Here is a 21,628-nt window from a genome sequence, read left to right on the forward strand (position 1 = left end):
AGGTTCCAAAACTTCCTCTCCAAGGAAAATTTTATTCGATATATATAGTACACGTAACGTATACTATAACATATAGAATAAAATCTTCCTCGGAGAGGAAGTTTTGGAACACATCACACGAAAAGCCTTAATATTTGTTCTATTGTGCACAAGCCTTTATGGCTCCCGTACAGAACGCGACTTGCCGTGTGGCGGAAGTTATTATACTAACCAATAACCAATATCACTGAAGTTCTGTTTTAGCCTCGATTGGAACGTCAGCAATCGGTCGGATTTTCGATACGTGAATACGCACAGAGATATGCGTCATAGGAATCCAGATATGTCATTTTTACATAATTATATTGTATTTTTCGAATGATCTGAAACCAGCAACACACGATTTCTTAAAAAAAGGGAAAAACTTTCAGAAGAACTCCCTGTAGGGACGGTTAGATAGGATAATTCTTTACCCGAATTTCTTTCAATGTCCGTAGACATTGCCGAAAACAGTTCGATGAGTCAGCATCAGCAGTATTACCTGATCTGTTCCCAGTCTTATGTTGATCTAGACTTCATGTAAAGTCTGATCTTTTGCTAAAACTGAATCGGATCACTCGGCTATAACATGTCAATTTCAACCGAAATCGAAATCAAAATTAAAAACTAGGAATATTGTAAGGGCCGTATTCATAGACATATAGCATATACTTTTCCTTCATAAATATAATTTATTGAAATACTAATTAAATTTCGGTTGAAATCAAAATTAATATTTCGGTTGTGTGTCAATTTTAGTCAAAAAATATAAGTACTTCTCCATAAACATCATAATTTAATTATTGAAACAATAATTAAATTTAATACACATATTAAAATTAATATTTAAGAAGAGCTATACAGTTTTAGTCGAAACTGACACGTAATGAGTGTTCAGTTTCGGTAAAAGTTTCTGTTGGACTGTATTCATATATATAATAAAGTTTACAACATTTTAGCTAATATTTAAGTTATAACATAAAAATTTAGAGCGCTTTAAATTAAGTTTTGCATAAATCATAGCAATAAAATTTTTTCATGTTGCTGCTTCTAGGTGGATTGCTAGCTAGAATAGATTCTATCCATTGTATTGTCTGCGATGCCGGCCTTTCACTTCATTGTCACCGCAGTCTAGTAGAATGAAAAGATTCTAATCGTTCTATAGAATTGCTATAGAATTAACGAAATCCGACCGGAAAATGATCCATAGCACAGAATGTTGAAATAATGTTCTATGCTGTATGGGGAGCATCATGTATCGCAGACTTATTTGGTACAGGTAAGATTTGAACATAATATTTCCAGAAAAAAAAAGAAAATTTAAAAGAAAAGTAATGAACTGATGTAGCAGATATAACATTTCTGTACATAAAATGCTTTTGTCATCTATCAAATTAATCCTTTTAATATGATATACATTTACACACATAAACTATGCATATTTCCTGCAAATGATTTAATATAGATCCAGTGGCGGAGTTTCATCGTAAAGTTTTTTCCTTTCGCCATCTTTAAACTGCCGCTGTCGCTCGGCATCCATAGCGATCAGGCGGCGCCTTCTTTTAATACCCATTATACATTCGTACAAATCCTCGAGTATCAATCGGCACTTTTCTTTGCCTCTATGATAACCATATGCTTCCATGCAATCCATATACATCAGCTCATATGGCCCGCATTGTTTATGAGATTGTAAATTGCGCACATGAAGAAAGGCATCTGAGGGAGGTCCCTTGAACATGGGCGCACTATTCCACCTCGTCCAAATGATATTGTCGTGGTCTAGCATGATGTATCTGAAAAATACAGCATTTTTAGAAATCACAACTCATAATATATTAGTCAGTATTTCAGAGTTTCAGTATTTTAGTATGATCCTTGCTAAAGAAATATTCTATGCAATCATGGGGAGAAGCTCTCGATACATTTTTAATCTTCAATGATCACACTTTAGTAAAATATTATAACAGTTACATAAGGTCCAAATAATCTCAATTTTGATTTTGAACGATTGTCGCGTCCAAATTATTAATTGTTTTAAATAAAAAAAATTACTAAACATCCTTCAAATAGTGTAAAATATATATGAATCAATTTATACTTAAATTTTAATTCGAACAATATAAAATAAATTACCGAACCAAAAGAAACATAAAAAATGACTTCTTGATTTTAAAAAAATCATAACTTTTTAGATTTTTAATTTTTACAGGATATAATAGTATATTCTTTAGGTGTTGCACTTTGAAAGAAAAAATAAGTGTCACAGTGCGTATTTAAAAAAATTTATTTTGAAATACAGAGGGTAATTTTTAAGAAATAAAACAAAACAAATTCTGGGAAAAAAATCCATTTTTTGCTAATAAGGAAGAGGAAAAATATAAAAAAAAGTTAATATCTTAAACACACTAAAGATTTTAGCCTGCATAATTAACTACATAGATGTATAGTATGTGCGATATCCTTGGTAGCAAGATATCGTCCACTTGATGTAATTAATTGATCAATAATTCTTAACAAATCTAATGTCCTATAATCATAAAAATGATGTGAATTTGTCACAGTCACATAACGTCAAATAAACAATGTAAAAAATATCTCATTTCATTATTTTCATATTATTAACGACATAAATGAATAACGTTATTAATTAATCACTAATATGTCGTCGATTAGTCATTTATCTGATGTCAATAAATATGACATTGTAAATATGTCATAAATAAATGATATTATCAATTGGTAAAAAAAATAACATTATTATTATTATATCTTAAACAGATCACATGATATCAATAATTCAAAATGACTAACTATCGACGTCAAAATGATTACAGCAGTACTGGGATTTACTTACATATTTCAGCCGATTTTCTAAATGTACTATAGTATATGTATTTGATTATATATATTAATAGGATGCGCGTGGATTGGTGAAATAAAGGACAGGAATAAAACTGAAAATCGGCCAAAATATGTTATCTCAGCACTGGGACTACAATTCTATCTGCAATGCTTTTCGCACACTGAGAATGGACTCGCAAGATGGACATATATACAGGGTGTCCAGAAAATCGCTTGCAATATTTTGGAAAGTGATTCGGAACTCAAAAAAAAAAGGAAAAAAAACTTCATAAACATAGATCCGGAAATAACGAGTTATAATTACTTTTTTATGTTAAAAAATTGTAATTTATTTTTCATAATCATCATTATAATTTATTTCATAGTGTTTTAACATAAATAACTACATTTCGGACTATTTTGGCGTTATCCAGGATGTACCATATGGAGGCATAATCTGCTTAGCATTCCTCTAGTAAAATAAAAAAAATTTTAATAAAAAAGAAAGAAGGATACCAAACGGACTATATCTCTATATGGTGAATCCTAAGTAATGCTAAAATAGTCAGAAATGTAATTATTATGTTAAAACACTATGAAATAAATTATGATTGTAATTATAAAAAAAATAAATTACAATTTTTTTAATATAAAAGTGATTACTCGGAAACTTATTTCCGAATCTACGAGGAGAGAATTTTCTTTTAAAATTTAGACTGAAAATATGAAAGTTGTGATACAATGCAATATTTTAAAGTTTGTGCCCTGTACTTCAGTAAAATTGATCGAACTTATTTTATATTTTATTGTAATTTTATTAATGAATGAGATTTTGATGTTAAAAAAATTATAATTTATTTTTCATAATCATAATTTATTTCATAGTGTTTTAATATATATTTAATACATAAATAACTACATACGACAATATTCTGGAACCGATTTGATTTTCTTTAAAATATGTTGTTAAACACATATTTTTTTATACTAGCTCAATCTCAGATTTTAAGAATAAAACAATCTCTCAAAGTTATAATACTTATATTTGATTTCTATGAATAAGCAAAATGATAATATACAGAAAAATGTTTTAAACAAAACTCTTTTATAGTTTCTTATATATTTTAACTGTACTCAGACTTTTCAAAAAGCTAATATTTTGAAAATACTCTTATTCCCATTAATTTTAGGGATTTGTTTCATCAGTTAAATCTGAGACTGAATATATAATAAAAATATCTCTTAGATTTTTGTATTTAGTAACATATTTCACCGAGAATCAAATCGATTCCGGACAGTTATGATAGGTCCCTTGAGTATGACTTCATCCAAACTCTAATTAATTTAATTAGCAACTAATTCAAATAATAGAATTGCTTGAAGCAAAATTTCCATATAATTCTCTGTTTTTAATTAACTTTTTATCTCATATGTATTATATATATATATATATATAAATCCTATTAAATAAAAAGAATTGATAATCAAAAGAATTGGTCCAAGTCAATCATCTATGAAAGTTAGACTAAATATATAATCAAGATTCTTAATGAGCTAGTAAATATAAAAAAAAATAATGATCGTTGTATTATCGGATAATAAAACTCGTTGCAGTTTATCCACGTTACAAAAGTAACCTCAGATAACAGTGTTTAAAATCAGGTCACAAGATGTTTTTTGCGTTTAAAAGACGACTTAAAGACGTCTTATGTCATAATTTTAGACTTTATGTTGTTTAAGAACAATTTGGCAAACAATTTTTTTAATGAGAAGATATAATCTATACAAGAAAAAAATATAATAATGTAATTCGTCATGCATGCAAAAACGAGAGAACGATATTACGTACCGGTACAGATAGACAATATCTCGGTTTTTGTAATTATTATTTACGCTCTGAAGCTCTTGGAGAAATTTTAATACATAGAAAATAATCTACCTGCTGCTTTATTTTTACATAATAGCATTCGACGTCAAGTCAGGTTGATGTTGCCACAGGTTTGTTCTTTTTAGAACATGGCACGCAAAGATCTTTAAGGTAGTACGACATAATAAGTCCAAATCTACAATAGTAGGATTTTTAAGACGTAAGAAATTAATCAATTATAGTCGAGTGCGAGGAGAATAATTGACTATCGATTCATCCATTTCTTATGGCTTAAGGTTTAAAAACCTATTGTATTGTAGATCCGGGCTAAAGAAATCAACATGTTGGATTGATTATTGTTTACGTATGGCCTTACGCACTCTACTGTAATTGGTCAATTCGTTTACTGTTTACATTTTTGTGTGTGCCATTGTGTGGCCGTAACTTATGAACTGGTGTATATCAGTTCAGAATTTGGGGTGAAAAAAGAATGAACTTCATGTTGTCTTTATGATGGCAGTGGGAAAATTAAAACTGTCACCACAGACATGCGAATAAGTTACTCAAAATTTTGCAGAAAAAGCAGCAATTAAAAACTGCATAAAAATGTCTACAGGCCTGTTCTTTTTAGCTGAACTTCTTGCATGGTATCCCTTTTCTCTGTTCTTCTTTACGGAGAAAAAAAAGAAAGAAAAATGAACTGTCAAAAGTTCAGTAAAAAGAACATACTTTATGTTAACAAATATCTTATACAACTTGTCTTCTCATTTCTTTAAATTATTTGAAGAAATTATTTGTCACCTTGACTACTTTTATCTGACAAAGAAATCCCAAATTCAGTTTGACTAATTAAAATATAATAGGTATACCAAAGCAACATGAGCATAGCTCAACATATAGAAATAATAAATAATGATGAGGGAGATTTAAATAACTAGAGGTGAAAGTTTCTGTTTCACGAAAAAATTAATGCATATAACAAGTAATTTAATACATGAAATACAAATAATAACACATTATTATATTTTATCAATATATAAATGTCTCTTGTTTTTTATCGTCTTGTACGCTAGATTTTAAAACAAAAGTTCTTTTATTTCTTATAACAAGAAGTCATTGATTTTCTCTCTCATTTTCTTTAAAGCTGCTCTTTGTTGAACGGCGAGTAACAATGGTAATGGCAAATTGTGTAAAACATCCGAATTTCGAAATATTTGTCTACAACTATAACAGAGATGTCTCCAAACGTCCTCTGTGGTTACTTGTCTCTCTCTATTGTTCTCACAATTACAGTTGACATTATCGTTACAACAACCATTATTGTCCGAGTGTGTAAAGAGGTAATTTGTTTTTCCGTTTTCTTCATTATTAGAACTTATTGTATCGATGCATTTGGAAGACATTAATTTGGAAACCTCGATCGCCCTCATGGCAGTCACTTCATTGCCAGAAGGGACAAAGTCCAATCTTGCATCACAAAGTGCACAATTATTTTCTAAACTTTGCTGTACGTTGCTCCTCGGACTTATTTTATCGGCTGTGCGGTATACGGTAGATATTGTACCAGAAAATTGAGATTCCAGTTCCATCGTGAAATTGCGTGCTAGTGCCTGTATAGAAGTTGCCGGTACACTGTCTTCTATTGATTTAACAGGATTTATCTTATGGTATTCTGAATAATATACTAATTCCTGCTGCGTAAAATCTCTCATCGGTTTGAGTATCTTAATGTCGATACATCGAGCGTCGCAAAAGTTTGCTTGCGTGGAAAGTTGCGCGCCTCGTCCTAAGCATACATCTCCAAGCACGTTCATAGCGATGTCCGCAACAGAATCAGCAACAAATATCTTGTTACAATTAAGTTTCCGAGCTGCCGATAGGAGTAATCTTCGACGCAACTGATTGAGAAAATCTGTCCTTGAGGTATCGTCCGATAAATTAGCTAATATTGCATGCAGTCGATTATCGTTTTCATAATTTATCTCTTGATCTATAGGTTTTATATCCACAGCATCCTCTTCATTTAAAACTTGACTCATTGACACAGCATAACTATTAAATCCAGAGGCCTTTGTTTCCTCAGCAATTTTATGTCGCAGTATGTCTCTTTCGTTGGTTTTTTGCATATCTATCAACATATACACATACAGAATTTTTCTCAATCTTAAAATTTCATATGATAAAAAATGCATAATCAAAAATTCAATACGATAAAATATTCTGCTAATTATACAATAATGGACTCCACTCTCCAATGAGCTTGACTTTTACATATTGAGATTCTTAATGATGATATTGAGATTCCAACAGATGTCAGGCAGCAGTTGTCCCTCAAAAAGTTATTATTAAAAGTTATTAACAATTTTTTAAATAACGTCTTATTTTTGATATATACAATATTAAGAACTATTCCATATCCTTCCCTGCGTAATGATTTTCTACACAAAGTAAGGTGTGACCGATGAATATACCTAATATTCGAATAAATGAATAAAAAATGAATGAAAATATCCATTCAAATACACTTCTTTTTTATTCATCAAGAAACGAATAAACATTTTTATTCCATTTAAATGAATATTTTTTGAATATGGTTACACAAATATTTTTATTTTAGCATTTACTTCTACATTATCTGCACATAGCTTACAAGCCTGCAAGAGAAAATAAAAATCTTTGTGTTGTATAATGTTGTTGTATAGTGTTGTGTAATAATAATGAAACCTCTATTAAAATAAAAAAGAAGTGTATTCAAATGAGTATTTTCATTCATTTTTACAATGATGCCAGATTAGCAGAATAGCACTTGTGACACAGCACAATATATAGTAACAAATTTACGATAAAAATGTCATCTCAAATAAAAATTTATTATATAAAATTATATGTTATCTCAAATGAAGACTTGAATGAATATTGATTAATTTTTTTAACGTGAAAATATTGAATAAATACAATTTGTAACTCGATTACAAAGAACTATATTCTATAGTTCTAGGATGTAGATTTTTGTGCCTTTGACACATATTTTATCTATTCTTAAATTATTTTAAGTAAAAATTACTTTTATACTGAATGGTTCTTGCTTTTGGTTCCTTCAATATGATTGGTTTATATGTTTAAATATAGATTTAAACGTATAAACCAATCATATTGAAGAATTTTTTTGAAAGTTGCAAAGCTGCTTTCTCTGCTGAACACAGTCAATATAATATGCGACAGTGCGAACAGAATCAGATGACAAATGCTGCTTTTGCAGTTAATATGTGACAAACATTTGATTGATTGTTTCCTATCTACTGCTGCATTATACACAATTATACACATTGTATCCTTCCACTATGATTTTAATGATATATCGAGGTCATCGTAGGGTAGTCTCTATTATTACATAATTATCAAAATTCTTGATTTATATAAATAGAAAACTTACCATCTACATACAAAATTACTGCCTCAAAAATAAGTCTTTTGTGAGCAGATTCGCTCATACCAGCTTTAACGAGATGTAAGAGTACGGTAGAATTTAATTCCCCTAAATGATCGATCAATATTTTGTCACCGTGGCGAATAATTTTAGATTTACCAAGCGCCGCTCTAAACTTGTGGTTTATAACATTTAGGAAACAAGTTTTGCAATAACCGCTTTGACCAAGTAATAAAATATCGGCATTTTCGCATCTGCATTTTCTGCATAGTGTCGTATTTCTGTTGAAAACAAATATTATTAATCTATACCAATAATTTATTTTTTCTTATTTATTTGTCATTATTATACTTACAACGATAAATCTTTTTTAGGTATATCATCATTGTTATCATCAAATATGCAATCGTTTAACGAACACATCTTTCCTTGTGCAATTTATTCAACAAAATATTCAGTTTTTACAGTAAATGTTAAGAGCTCGTCCACTTCAAATTTTGATAAAAATACACTAAATCCATGCGTAAAGATAGATTTGACAAGAAAAAATTATCGCTCTGATTCGTGAATTGAAATATTAATCGTTAATAAGTAAGGTTAAAAATCTATCACAGCTGCAAGATGCAGCGAAATGCTACAATACGTGTATATAGTCATATACTGCGCATAGTTTTCATTGGCAGAACTGGTGCACTCTCAGTGTACATTAAAACTGTACATTAATCTAATCTGATTGTAAAGTGAGATATCTGAATTAAATACCCATGTATATTTTATCAAATACCACAATAAAATATATTGAGGATTTCGTGTTTTAATTTCGTTTCTATATTTTTATTAAACTTACTCTTTACGTCGATTTGTGTACAACGGCTTTAAATGACACTGAGTGCGCACCAGGGTACCAATCATGAAACTTTATCTCTAGGATGGAAAATGAAAAATGAAAATTTTAATCATTGAAGTTAATAGGAAAATTTTTCACTTTTCACTTTTCATCCTAGGAAAAGTTCATGATTGATATCCAGGAGCTGGAAAGCTCCGATTGCACACATCGCATGTTGCACACATGCATCATTAATTGGCCAATTTAAAAATAAAATATTGTCATTAGTAAAGCAGTGAAAAATTTCTAGACACCAGCTGATATGGTGTGCAATTGAGATTGTAGGCAAATGAGATCCTCTCAAATCTGGACATAAAGCTAGGCTTGTAATATTCGAATCATGTGTCCCGCTAATTTCAAATCATTCGGTATACAGGTATGGATATAATAAGACAGTAAATAATATCTAATACTAAATATCATTCAATTAATAAATTATAGAATGAAGGATAATAGTGTTTGAATCAGTCAAATCAATACTATTAACGTGACCATTATATTTATTTAGATTAGAGAAGATTTGGGGGAGTCCGTAGCCGCGCGAGTGGAAACTTAACTGGACTACATTTCTCTCTAATTATTAAGACTTAAAATAGAATAGAATATTTATTCGCTTCAGCATATTTACAAATCAAGAAGAAGACTTGGTTTACAATTCTCCTTAACTTACTCATTTATCGATCTATATCTTTCACACTTTCTTATTTTTGCTCATTCTTCTTATCCTTATAATCAACTATCAGGGCCCCTATTATTAAAAAGAAACGCATACAAAAAATTAGAAAAATATTATAATATACGTTACGTGTACTATAATATTTCCTTAGTTTTTCATAAATTCGCCCCATTTCACAACTCACGATTAACTCTTAATCGAGGTTCAACTTATTCATTGTTTCTTTCCAATTCTAGAATTGGAAAGAGATGAGAAATAAGTTATTTCTTTAATTATTTTTTATGTTTTCACATTACTATTATTATTTTCATTACAGAGAAAAATTTTTTTTTATTTTTTTTAGACATCGTAAAACAATCAAGATGCATCAAGATTTACCGATTAAATACTCAAAAGCGGTAGATCCCGAACAGGATGAAACAGAGGAAATGAGGGAGCAGGAACAAGAACTTGTAATTCCCTTACCTGATAACATATGGGATATTATCTGGGAAGAAACAGGAATTATTGGAACAAGAGTGGGGACAACGGACGGCATCCCTGCAGGTGCTGAGGAGGAATCGGATTTCGTCTTCGAGTCGGAAGAAGAGATCATGGACGTTTTCGAAGAGGTCAAGGACTTGCTTTTAAACTTCGATGAAGTCAACCTCGGTGAGAACAAGAGATAAAGGATGATGAGAAGGATGTTAAGGAAGAGAAGAAAGAGAAGGAGAAAGAAGAGACTGACTGAATATCAGCAATAAATTTTTTAAATAATAAATATATAAAAAAGCAAAGAAGCCACGCTATGTTCGTATCTATATAATGTTCGTATCTATATAATATTTATATGTTTATCCTAAGATAGCAATAATGCAAAAATACATACAGACGTAAATTGATATCGCACAGATTGATATCGGATACTTTCCGGATATCCTGCTGTATCTCTAAAAATTATAATATATTTTCAATTATAACCGAATTGTCTGTCATAAATTATACTACGCTTCTCAGACGACTCCTCTAGTTTGTGGTTCTCGCCAACCGCCAAATTTTCTTTCGATTTCTTGCGCAACAGCAATCGTCAAATGGTCACAACCAGGATTCGCGACAATCTACAAAAATAAAGTTAAAACTAATTAAATGTAAATGATTCATCAATTCTTACAAAAAATTCTGAATTTACAAATTCAAAATTTTAAATAAATTAAAAATCAGTATAATCTGGACACAGTATAACAATATTTAAGTATTTTAATCATATAGTAATAGAAACAAGAAAACAAAATTCTATCTATATATTTATGCATCTTTATATTTTGCATCTTTCGGTATTCATAGTCTTTTCTTTTTCAAGATCTTATATAAATTATCTTGAGATGCTAATACAGCCATGTAATTGTTTCAGAACATTTTAAGATTATAAACGGTCTTAAATATAAGAATCAATTATGAATATCGGTTTATATCGTTTCCATAGTTTCGATTACGTGATCACTATACTAAGTTTTTTGATTCTTAAATAAATAAGCTAATCAATTTTTAATTATGAATAATTAAACAGCGACGGCTTTATTTATTATTTTTTTACCTGAACTCCAATTGGTAGCTGGTTTTTATCGAAGCCAAGAGGACACTGCGTGACCGGAAATCCCAGTACATTGAAAATCATCATAAATGTGATATTAGATATATTGTATAAACACTCGTGAGGATAATATGCCGACGAGGTAAAAGATGGACAAATTAATACACCATCATTACTCAGCAGCGCCTAAGCAAATTATGAACGTTATTATAATATTAACATAATCGAATATAAGATATGTTAAACAGACAAAAGTTAAAAAAATATAATATATACAAAGGGGAAGGAGGTATCTGATAAAACTAGTTTTGACAAAACGCTTATGTGTGGATAGAATGGACTAAACTGATCGAAAAGTCCTCTACCTATTGCAATGTTCGCATTAACAGGATATTAATTAGGATAATAACAAGATACAGTTAACAGGATATTAATTACTAAAAATTGCTGAATATCGTCTTCAATAATTTTTTACTCAAATTCTCTCAATTTTACGGAAAACCAGTAAGAGACAAAAATTGTTTATTTACTTTTCATAAACTTCTAAAAATTTTTTCAAAATTTTTTAATACCATATTTTCTCGTGTTAAGGTGAAAATAATTGCCAATATAAGAACGAAAAAGTTGATAAAAAATTCTTAGAGATCTATGAGAAGAAAATATAAATGCATTTTACTACAATTACTGTGTCAATTCGTTTGGGCATATCCTGGCGGAAAAAAAAATTTTTACGAAAAACAGAAAAACTACAGACAGATTGAGACAAGATCTTAAAAATTCTTAGTTTTTCGTAGATATTTGTAGTGGGATATAGAACGTTGTTTGAGGGCCGAAGATTGCTAGGTTCTTCAAAGAAACGAGAAACCATGCTGCTCTATGTCCCGTTACTACGAATGTATTTAAAAAATTAATAATTTCTAAGATCTTGTCTCAATCTATGTAGTTTTTCGTAAATCTTTCTCATCAGAGTACTTTCTTCATTTTAAGTAATTTATTTTGAATACTTCACTCCTATGACACATTAATCAAATGCACAATTAATTGACGTTTGTTAGTGATATATTGCTTGGAAATTTCTCTTTTCATTAATTCTCGATAGGATTGACAAAGGTTCGACTACGCCAACATTACTTTGAGTTTAAGCGAGGCTTAAAACTCTCTGTCTCGTTTTAAAGCGAAAGAGAAACAGAGTAATGTTAGTGCAACCGGGCCTAAATAATGTATATATGAGAGAAAGTGCTATTTATAATGATACCAAGGATATATTTAAAATGTGTAAACATCAATATTTCATTAAAAGCATAATAATAATACAATATCGTTATATGTACATTTAACTTTAAAAATTAATTGCAGCTTTAACATAAAATCATTAATTTATGCAAGTGGTTCTAATAATTTGATTATCCATTGTAGACACTCTACCTCTAATTGTTTTCTCAATCGCGTCCTTAGTTCTATCATTTCGTTATAAGTGCTGACTGGGAAATTTTCGACAATATTCTTGAATAGTCCGAAAAAAATAGCAGGAAAAGTATGCGATGACATAAACGAAATATATCTTAGTATTTCCATAAACAAGCTCTTCGATTTCTGAAAAATTATGAAATATGTATCTGTGACATATCTTAACAATGAATCTCATTATTTAACTGTACCTTAGGATTATCCCAACGATTAAACATTGAATATACGTCTTTGATACTGAGAAGAATAATCGAGCTCATTTCAAAAGATCGTTTCATATCTTTAAAATTTACCTGCAAATAATTAAAGAAATAAATATGATATATGATTTATATATCTATATATTTGTATTTATCTATATTTGTATTTGTATTTATCTATATTTGCCTCCTGAGGTAATATTGCTTGCAATAACTTCTTTACAAATTTTTCTAATTTTATTTAATTTAGGATAGATTATTAATGTTTCAGATTGATTGTATTAAAAGTTGCAATCATGTCCGAAAATTATATAAATTTAATAAGAAATAATAATAATGTAATATTTGAAACATCCAACTTTAACCGTAATTGACTGTCTTATATTATAATTTGATTTATTTATATAAACGATCTTGTTTTCAAAGTCTTAGCATTATTTATCTATATAAATATTGTTATTTTTTTTAAATTAAAATTTTAATCTTTTAAATAGAATGAAATCTATACATCTACAGGGTTGGCCATATTCGACGAAAAGATGTTTTTTTTTTCAATCATGGGAAACGTCGTTACTCGATCTAACATCTCTGTCAAAAGTTACAGTGTTTGCCAGATCTTTCCGTCGAATATGGCCAACCTGTATATATAATATTAAATTTTCAGTGTATTTATATAATTTAAATACATTTTATTGTATATATTATTTTTAATTAAGTATCGGAAAAAATTTAAATTATTACTGTGTTATACTACACATATAAAAAAATAGTATCTATTTTGCCTACCAATTTAATCTTTCTGATAACAAATTAAGAGATAATTTATAATATAAACATAATTCTGACATACTTTTTCCACTCTAGCACCGCTTATTACTTCTAGATGTCTCTTCAATTTGTAAATTACATTTTGTACATCAGTTGTAATTGAATCTGGAATCGGGCCACAATTATCCATATAAAAATATTTTATATCGCTCAGATTCACCTGTATGAATATGCAAACCTTGCATAAATAAGCATTATAAAATAAGCATTATAATGTTCATTTATATTAACTTTATTGATCATTTATATCAATTTCATCAGTTAATTTCTTTAATACTAATACTTTATTACATTTAATTAATATTTTTAGAGAAAACGAAGTATATACATATATAGAAGCAGTAGTTTATAAAATTAAAAAAATTTCGACCTTTTTATTAAAAGTAATTCTGGCTTCATCCGATTGTGATATCACTGTTAATAACAGAGGCAGATCTGTAGCGTATCTGACCATTGAACCGATTGAGAAAAATGTAGACCAATTTTCATCATTTGCGCTAGGTTTGTGACCTTCTATTGATATCCAGTCTAAAATATAAAATTATTTTATTTATTGTATGTTAGTTTATATTGTTTTATAAACAAGTATACAAAATTAAAATTTTGCATTAATTGATTGTTCTTTTTCTCCGTTATTGATTGATGAAAACTTACTTGGTGTAGGTTTATGGCCAAAAATGCCACAAAACATTGCCGGGAGCCTAACAGATCCACCGATGTCTGAAGCCAGACCTAGAATCGAAGCACCAGAGCCCAGAAGAGCAGCCTAATTAAATATAATGTTGAACTATTACAAAATTTCATTATTTATATAAAAGTATATATATATATATATATATATATATATATATATATAATTTATATATAAGGTTTATTTATATAAGAATTTTTAACTTTTACGAATTTTTGTAATAAGAATTTTTAATTATAAAAGAACCGCGTTATTTGTATAGAAGAAATATACCTCGCCACCGGAAGAGCCACCAGCGGTCCTCCGTGTATCATAGGGATTCCTAGTGATGCCAGTTATATTGTTAAATGTATGCCACCACATACACAATTCTGGAGTGTTACTGACAAGAAGAGGAATCCCACCGGCCTTGCGAATCCTCTTTACAACGTCGGCGTCTTCTGTCGCTCTCAAGGAAACATCTTTCATTCCCACAGAATAACTCATTCCTAAATAAGTCTTATATTTTGAACATATACATATATTACATGCTAGTATAAATAAGAATGTTAAAAAGAGGTCAATAATGTTTTTTTTTATTCAGATTTCAATCTCCCTTTTTCAATAATAATGGAAATCTTGATAATTTCTCTATAACTCTTCAATACAATTCCTGGGAAAACGGGTAGATGAGAGTATAACGTAGTTGTTGGAGCGTGATCAGAAAATAATGTCAGTGCAGATCTTGATAGCGTGTATTTCTATAAAGATGAACGTTTCGATTCTTTTTAGAGTCATCATCGTTAATACAGTTCTTAGAACATATGCGACATCACTCATGAATAGCAGCCACTATAGAATTGAAAGATCCAAAGTGAAGTGCATGAATTTCTTCTCGTTATTACTCTCATTTGCCCGTTTTCCTAAAAACTCTCTTTTTCATATTATGTATTTGTAAAAATTATGCAAAGGTATGATAAATTTTCATCTCAGAGAACTCAGAAATTAAAAAATTTTTACATTAATTTTTGATACACAAGTTCCTGACACTTGTGATGAGTAGGAGAATTAAAATCAATTCATTATTTGCTACTTAAAATAATATATGCAAAGTACCTGAGTATTTTTCTGGAAGTCTAAAGATCTCTGTGGAATCAATTTTTAATTTATTTAAAATTTAAATACGTCAATACGCCACGTTGGACATAGTAATCAGTATATGAAATGGTAAAACGATGTCTAACGCAATAACATATATTACGTCAAGAAACAATTCTTAGAAAATTCTAAGAAAAATTTATCTATTAGGATGAGTTAACTGATAGGAAAACATTTCCATTAAACCGTGTGAATTACCGTCGTAAGTATATGTGCTAACAATGAATTCAAAGTAATTCAAATTAGAGATAAAAGAAAAGAAACATAAGAAAAGCTAGCGACCTTAATATTTCACGTTTAATATAATTCTATAAGTTCTATAGAATTATTAATTATTGTTTCCATTTTCTTATTTTTATTTTCTTATAAAGAGTTTTGTACGTGTGTGATATCCGTACGTGTGTAATGTTTATTAGCATCAATCGTAAAATTGGAATGCAAAAATACAAGACGTGCTGAGACTATTGAGCGTTGTGTACTTTGAAATTTGCTCGGATAACAAATGTGAACCTGTGTAAGTTTAATAGTTTTGACAAACATCGATCAAATATAAAATTTAGCACAATTCATGTTATTACATAAAATTTCATTGTAGTTAATTCCACAAGCAAAAAAAAAAGTAAATATATCGATTTAATAAAATAAAGTTTATATATATAGTTTATATATACAGGATGTGTCATAAGTTTAGAAACAGTCGAATATCTCGAAAGCAAAGCATTTTTAAGAAAAATGTTTTAGACAAAAGTTGTAGGGCTTAAAAAGATCTATTCACTGATCATATCCGCTTGACCTTGAGTAGTAGTCGTCAAGATCAGATCAAGGTCAAACTAATTTTTTAAAATAAAACATCCTATGTTTGATGCCAGAATTTAATAACTGGTGTTAACAGGTTTCAAAACACTGTAATAAAGTTATTTTTCATTAAGTATTTTTCTAATTATAAGGTTTGAAAGTACCGCTGGTATTAGCATTACATAAGGTATCCGATCGACGGCTAAAACCTCTTGAATATTGCTTAGGATAATGTCTTGGATAAACAATTGTCAAGATTAAAGTCATTGGAGGTTGTATTTCTTATTTTTATTTTTACGTAAAAATGAATTCTTAGTGCAAAGTATATGCATGCCTGTATGTATTCAAATCGTGGAAAAATGAAAGTAACTTACCTTGAACAGCAATACTTTCTTTAATTGTGATAGGTAACCCGAGTAACGGTTTCTCGTTCGCAATTTTGGTCTCGTCTATTATTGTTGATTGTAGGAAATTATCGATTTCACGTGCCTCTTGAATTGCCGCATCGAAACGATCTTCTACAATAGCATTGATCAACGGATTCACTTTCTTGCATCGCTCCACATACGTGACGATTACTTCCTCGGAGCTAATCTGCCAAAAATTAATAAGTTATTAACTTTGAATAATTTTGATTCAATTATATTCAAGTGATTTTTCAGTGCATGCATCAATTTAGTAATAATATATTGCCTTCTAAGATGATAAAATCTTTCGAGTCTAATCAACAGAGTGATAGTAAACTTACTTCTCTTTTACGGATTTTCTGGGCAATTTCTGTCGCCGACAGTAGTAAAATTTGATTTTCGATCGGTGGACATCGCAGTCTTTTCTTCAAACCTTGCAATTTGAAGAAAGGCCCGAGCAAACAACGTAGAAAAAAAAAAAAGTACTTTATGACTCTCATCGTTTAAATCTTCTATATATAGAACGATATAACTGTTCTGACAATTTTTTTTATATCGTTAAGACGCAAATCATTAAGACAAAATCTGAATTTATAATCTTCCCATAATATCAATTATTCTTATTGCTTAAAAAAATCTTTATTTTTTTTATTTACGTATTTCTCTTTAAAGATTTCGAATTTCTCAGCTTTGCAATTTTAAGATTTATAATCACATTGGTGTGCGTTCCACGCAGGTTAAAGATTTCGAATGTCCTAAATAAAGAGGAAAGTTTTATTTTTAGGTCACGAAATATTACACATGCATTTTATATTATTAACTTAAACTCACACTGAATGAACAAAACAAAGATCACTGCAGAGAATGTTTAATAATAAATGGAAACTCCATAACGCATTCTATCACGTTATTGTGATTTATCTCACTTGATTGTTTCTAATTAATCCATCGATGTTATCATAAGTCTCACTGACTGCCAAAACACGCTTGTGATAATTACAGGAAATGTGTGACTGGAATTACAAAATTTTTAATTTATGCATTTAATTTAACATTACTTAAAGTCGAATCATCAACAGAGGAAATATCTTTAAGATGTTCTAACAATAAAAAAAGGAAGATCGCGATAGTTGCCTCAATTTCTTAAAGTATAACTTCAATATTAATTATTGAATTTAGTGAGAAATTCTCTCAAACTTTTTCAATAATTAAGCAAAAAAAAAATAAAATAAGGATATTCGAAATATTGTTAATATTTAATATTTTGAGGAGTACAATATAACTACAATTAACGTGGTTTTGATATAAAAGATAAATATTTCTAAATCAATTTGTTCGATTACAAGATCGTCGCTAATACAATGTTTCGTCATTTGTTCACAAAACTTTTCTAAAAGGCAATGAAAATGGACGTGTGAAATATATTGCTTAATTTAACACCGACGTGAAATATCGCGAAGTATTACTAACAGAAACTGTGTGTTCATTACACTGAGCCGATATTAGTTTTATGAAAGATGCAATCACTTATGTTAATCCTATGTACGGATGTCTAACGCAATACTTTGTAAATACTTCCTCGAGGTTCTAGGTTGCATCCCACATGATTCATCGTTAAAAAGACAACGAAGCGCAGTTCGTGAATTTTATTTATGAGACTATCCTAATTTTTTGTTTTATAAGCGAATCGAATATACTGATTATTTTAAATTGAAAAAATCGATTTATAAAAATTGATATTCAATTGAAGCAAAATACATATATTTTTATGATTAAAATACATTCGAAAGTCTTCTTGCGTCATGAATATAAAATCAATTTAGTTAAATCAGTTTTAATTAATTTTATATTTACAAAATTAACATTTTCAAAAACGATTATCTCAAATTAATAAAATTTTAAATGTTTCATCGATAAAATCGATAAAAATCGATTTTATATTCATGACGCAAGAAGACTCGAATGTATTTTAATCACAAAAATATATGTATTTTGCTTCAATTGAATATCAATTTTTCGAGATACGTTAATTTAAAAATAGCTTTTTTTTCATGTATATAATCAGGGTTGGGTAAGTTAACTTTTTTTTTATCAAATTAAATTAACAGTCTTGAAAATTTAACTTAGTTAAGATAAAAATTAATCTATAATGAATTAAATGAATTTATTTATAATTGAATTAAAAGTTAAGTTAATGAAAAAAAGTAATTGAAAAATTAAAAGTTAAATTTGTTTTATTTCATGATTTTCGAGTTAACTATTTTTTAACTAAATTAAAAAACTAAGTTAAGTTAACAAATTAATTTTTTAAATTAACAAATAGGTTCAATAAATAAATGCCCCTATAAATAAATATCTCTATAAATAAATATTTCTAGTAAATATTTTTTACTTGAATTAGATATAATTTTATTAAGTATTTTCATAGCATTTACTATCTAGCAAACAAGAATGGATTGAAATGGATTAAAATGGATTCAGATTTTCAGAAATACGGATTCATGAATGTTAAAATGAATCCTTTCCAATCCTGAATGCATTTTTATTCATTTATAGGAATTACATGAAACAAATGTCTATTTCTTTTCAATCTTACATGCATTTTTATAGGAATAGCATGGAGTATATTTCTATGCTTTTCAATTTAAAAATAATGTTATAGTATTTTGTATGGTGTGGCATCGTGAATACTTAATTAAAAATTCTGAGTAAGAATTAGAGCAAGAAATGCAGTTTTGCAATCCAATTAAATTTAAAAATAATATCGGCCATTTCTGCGCATCATGAATACTGCTTTATTCAAAATTCTAAATAGCAGAAATGCAGTTCCTTAATCCAATTGAATAAAAAAAATTTTTCTTTTAATGGCTCATTTTCTTAAAATATTTTTTGTATAAAAGTTTTAAAATAATAACTATAGAATTTCATGTAATTATTGCTTTAATTTATTTAAACTTTTACATGTATAAAAATTTTTTATATAGAATTCAATTCATTTTTATAGAAATATGGATTCGGATGGATTGAAAATTTCCAATCCATTTAAATCCATTTTCGTTTGCTGGGTATAACATTTACAATAAATATTTCAAAATATTTGTAATAAATGTTTATAATCTGTGCAATCTAAGACGACAAAAATATACAAAATATTTAAAACAAGTCATAAATATTATGTGCTGGCTGAGTATTATGTCAAAATTTTAATGATTTATTAAATTATTGTAGTAATATAGAATTTCTTGAGTTTATTAATTTTTAATATTCACATAACTATAACAGATCTTTTGTATGTGTATGTAACAAAGAAAATTAATTTGATTGTATAGCATTCCCATTTATGACATTATTTTTCATTCTATAAATCTATTTAAGTTTCGACAGAAGTTATTATTTTATCTCGCAACAATGATAATACACTGTCAATACTGTTGTCATCAATACTGTTGTTAAAACATACATAATTTCAGTTTTTGAGAATTTAATAATTTTCTTCTCATTTTGGGTCTATTATGTGCCCAAAATAAATTTTCGATTTTTTGACGTGAGATTTCTTTACAAAATCGTTTTTTTTAAATATTTCTAAGATTTTTTGTTATTCAGTTAAAAATCACTGTACCACAATTTAAAAAAAAAACAGATTTTTATAGCTGAAACTTTGCTCTATCGAGTATGACCGCCAATTTTTTTTAAGAAATATATAGACATCTCACATAAATGGATTGAATAGTAAACTTTTATTCTACTCCAATATTTTTTAATTTAAAATTTTTTGATATTTTATGAATATGATAAGCACAATGCAATAATATAATTATTTTTATCTCATATATTCTACGTCATAACTTTTGCGATTGTGATTATTTTAAATAAATCAAATTTCACACTGACATCCGTTGGTTCATACAATAATTGGCATTATTTTATTATATTAATAAATATAAATAAGAATATTGAGATAAAGTTTAATTTAATTACCTTACTTGTTTGTATGAATTTTTAGAAAAATACACTGGAACATTACGCGTTGAAGAATCTTGTTGAGATGATGTTGATTAGATTCACAGCTTCCAAACTGAGCAAGCAATATCCAAGTGCAGTCATAGTCCACGACTATTCATGTTTGACTGATTCTTATTTCACATACGAAAAGAGACAGCCGGCAAACGAGTTTAAAGAAGTGATAAGTGGGGCGAACAAAATGTGGAATATACGTTTTAATTTACTTTTTTGCATAGATATCATCAATTTTTTGCAAAATGTATGTATTCTTCTAATTTAAATTTTACAGACATTTATTACGATTTTTTATTTTCTCTCTGTTAAGTTTTTGTAACCTATTCGCATTATGTGACTTTTTATCTCATATATTTGATCATGTACGTCATAATTTTTTTTCGATTATTTAAATAAATAATCGAAATAATTTAAATAAATAAATAATATATGAATAAATTTCACGCTATATGTATATCTTAACATTGAGACTCGACTGAGTCATCTAATAATATTCAAAATGTCAAGGTCTACAAAAAACAAACAATTCTGTTGAATATAACTAATCTGTGCTTCGCGGGTTTTCTCCATGTCTTGGTCCATTCTTGATGTGCCAACGTTTCGTGGGCCTTGCAGTCCACTTCATCAGGGCGAGGAGAGTATCAGACGCGAAGCACAGATTAGTTATATAAAAAGCACCCATGGAAGCATCAAGAAGATAATTCTGTTGAATGTAGATAGACACATATATCTAAAATAATTTTATTAGATCATCAAAATAATTATGTAGAATTGAGTCTCAAACATAGTGAGCAATGT

The 21,628-nt window shown here is 28.5% G+C and overlaps 4 protein-coding genes across 10 annotated transcripts in view; 1 reads left to right on the forward strand and 3 right to left on the reverse strand.

Annotated features, from left to right (window-relative positions):
• The window catches only part of LOC105144828 (uncharacterized), a 17,840-nt gene extending 7,158 nt beyond the window's left edge, over positions 1-10,682 (forward strand). Inside the window, exons 1-2 of one of the 5 annotated variants that reach the window (XR_845983.2) lie at positions 1,030-1,297; positions 2,937-4,796. Coding sequence is in view for 4 of the 5 variants with exons in the window: in XM_011054014.2 (XP_011052316.1) it covers positions 1,260-1,297; positions 10,035-10,386 (390 nt within the window). In the remaining variant the exon portion in view is untranslated. Of the gene's footprint in view, positions 1-1,029; positions 1,298-2,936; positions 4,797-9,177; positions 9,419-10,034 lie in introns of those variants that run through there. The other 4 variants (XM_011054014.2, XM_011054015.2, XM_087415422.1 and 1 more) reach the window with 4 other exon arrangements.
• On the reverse strand, positions 1,396-4,925 carry ND-15 (NADH dehydrogenase (ubiquinone) 15 kDa subunit). 2 transcript variants are annotated; one of them, XM_011054018.2, is made up of 2 exons: positions 4,802-4,925; positions 1,396-1,814 (listed from the first exon to the last, which is right to left on the reverse strand). In XM_011054018.2, the coding sequence occupies exon 2, from the start codon at positions 1,805-1,807 to the stop codon at positions 1,475-1,477; it is 333 nt and encodes a 110-aa protein (XP_011052320.1). In that variant the 5' UTR covers positions 1,808-1,814; positions 4,802-4,925; the 3' UTR covers positions 1,396-1,474. The 2 variants fall into 2 exon arrangements, with proteins under 2 accessions (XP_011052320.1, XP_011052319.1); XM_011054017.2 differs by having other exon boundaries at positions 4,712-4,874.
• Ctu2 (Cytosolic thiouridylase subunit 2) lies at positions 5,677-8,798 on the reverse strand. Its single transcript, XM_011054019.2, has 3 exons — positions 8,512-8,798; positions 8,163-8,437; positions 5,677-6,857 (listed from the first exon to the last, which is right to left on the reverse strand). Exons 1-3 carry the CDS (start codon positions 8,577-8,579, stop codon positions 5,830-5,832), a joined length of 1,371 nt encoding a protein of 456 aa, XP_011052321.2. The 5' UTR covers positions 8,580-8,798; the 3' UTR covers positions 5,677-5,829.
• On the reverse strand, positions 10,450-20,975 carry LOC105144831 (fatty-acid amide hydrolase 2-A). 2 transcript variants are annotated; one of them, XM_087415414.1, is made up of 13 exons: positions 20,792-20,975; positions 17,645-17,826; positions 17,155-17,568; positions 16,781-17,000; positions 15,570-15,599; positions 14,748-14,962; positions 14,438-14,549; positions 14,154-14,311; positions 13,806-13,943; positions 12,947-13,048; positions 12,714-12,881; positions 11,292-11,474; positions 10,450-10,815 (listed from the first exon to the last, which is right to left on the reverse strand). In XM_087415414.1, exons 3-13 carry the CDS (start codon positions 17,311-17,313, stop codon positions 10,711-10,713), a joined length of 1,590 nt encoding a protein of 529 aa, XP_087271540.1. In that variant the 5' UTR covers positions 17,314-17,568; positions 17,645-17,826; positions 20,792-20,975; the 3' UTR covers positions 10,450-10,710. The 2 variants fall into 2 exon arrangements, with proteins under 2 accessions (XP_087271540.1, XP_011052322.1); XM_011054020.2 differs by lacking the exon at positions 15,570-15,599.
• Between the last annotated feature and the right edge of the window lie 653 nt (positions 20,976-21,628).

Source organism: Acromyrmex echinatior, chromosome 18, assembly GCF_024713525.1.
Source record: "Acromyrmex echinatior isolate Ae372 chromosome 18, ASM2471352v2, whole genome shotgun sequence".
NCBI classification, from domain to species: domain Eukaryota; kingdom Metazoa; phylum Arthropoda; class Insecta; order Hymenoptera; family Formicidae; genus Acromyrmex; species Acromyrmex echinatior.

What these genes read in the sequence shown, in the direction of transcription:
- LOC105144831 (XM_087415414.1), bottom strand. Translation starts at nt 17,313, where the DNA reads ATGAGAGTCATAAAGTACTTTTTTTTTTTTCTACGTTGTTTGCTCGGG. An exon ending in AGAAAGTATTGCTGTTCAAG is followed by an intron (nt 15,600 to 16,780) that starts GTAAGTTACTTT and finishes TTGATTCCACAG; the next exon opens with AGATCTTTAGACTTCCAGAA. An exon ending in GAATTACTTTTAATAAAAAG is followed by an intron (nt 13,944 to 14,153) that starts GTCGAAATTTTT and finishes ATATTCATACAG; the next exon opens with GTGAATCTGAGCGATATAAA.
- Ctu2 (XM_011054019.2), bottom strand. Translation starts at nt 8,579, where the DNA reads ATGTGTTCGTTAAACGATTGCATATTTGATGATAACAATGATGATATA. An exon ending in CCTAAAAAAGATTTATCGTT is followed by an intron (nt 8,438 to 8,511) that starts GTAAGTATAATA and finishes TGTTTTCAACAG; the next exon opens with AAATACGACACTATGCAGAA. An exon ending in AGTAATTTTGTATGTAGATG is followed by an intron (nt 6,858 to 8,162) that starts GTAAGTTTTCTA and finishes ATATGTTGATAG; the next exon opens with ATATGCAAAAAACCAACGAA.
- ND-15 (XM_011054018.2), bottom strand. Translation starts at nt 1,807, where the DNA reads ATGCTAGACCACGACAATATCATTTGGACGAGGTGGAATAGTGCGCCC.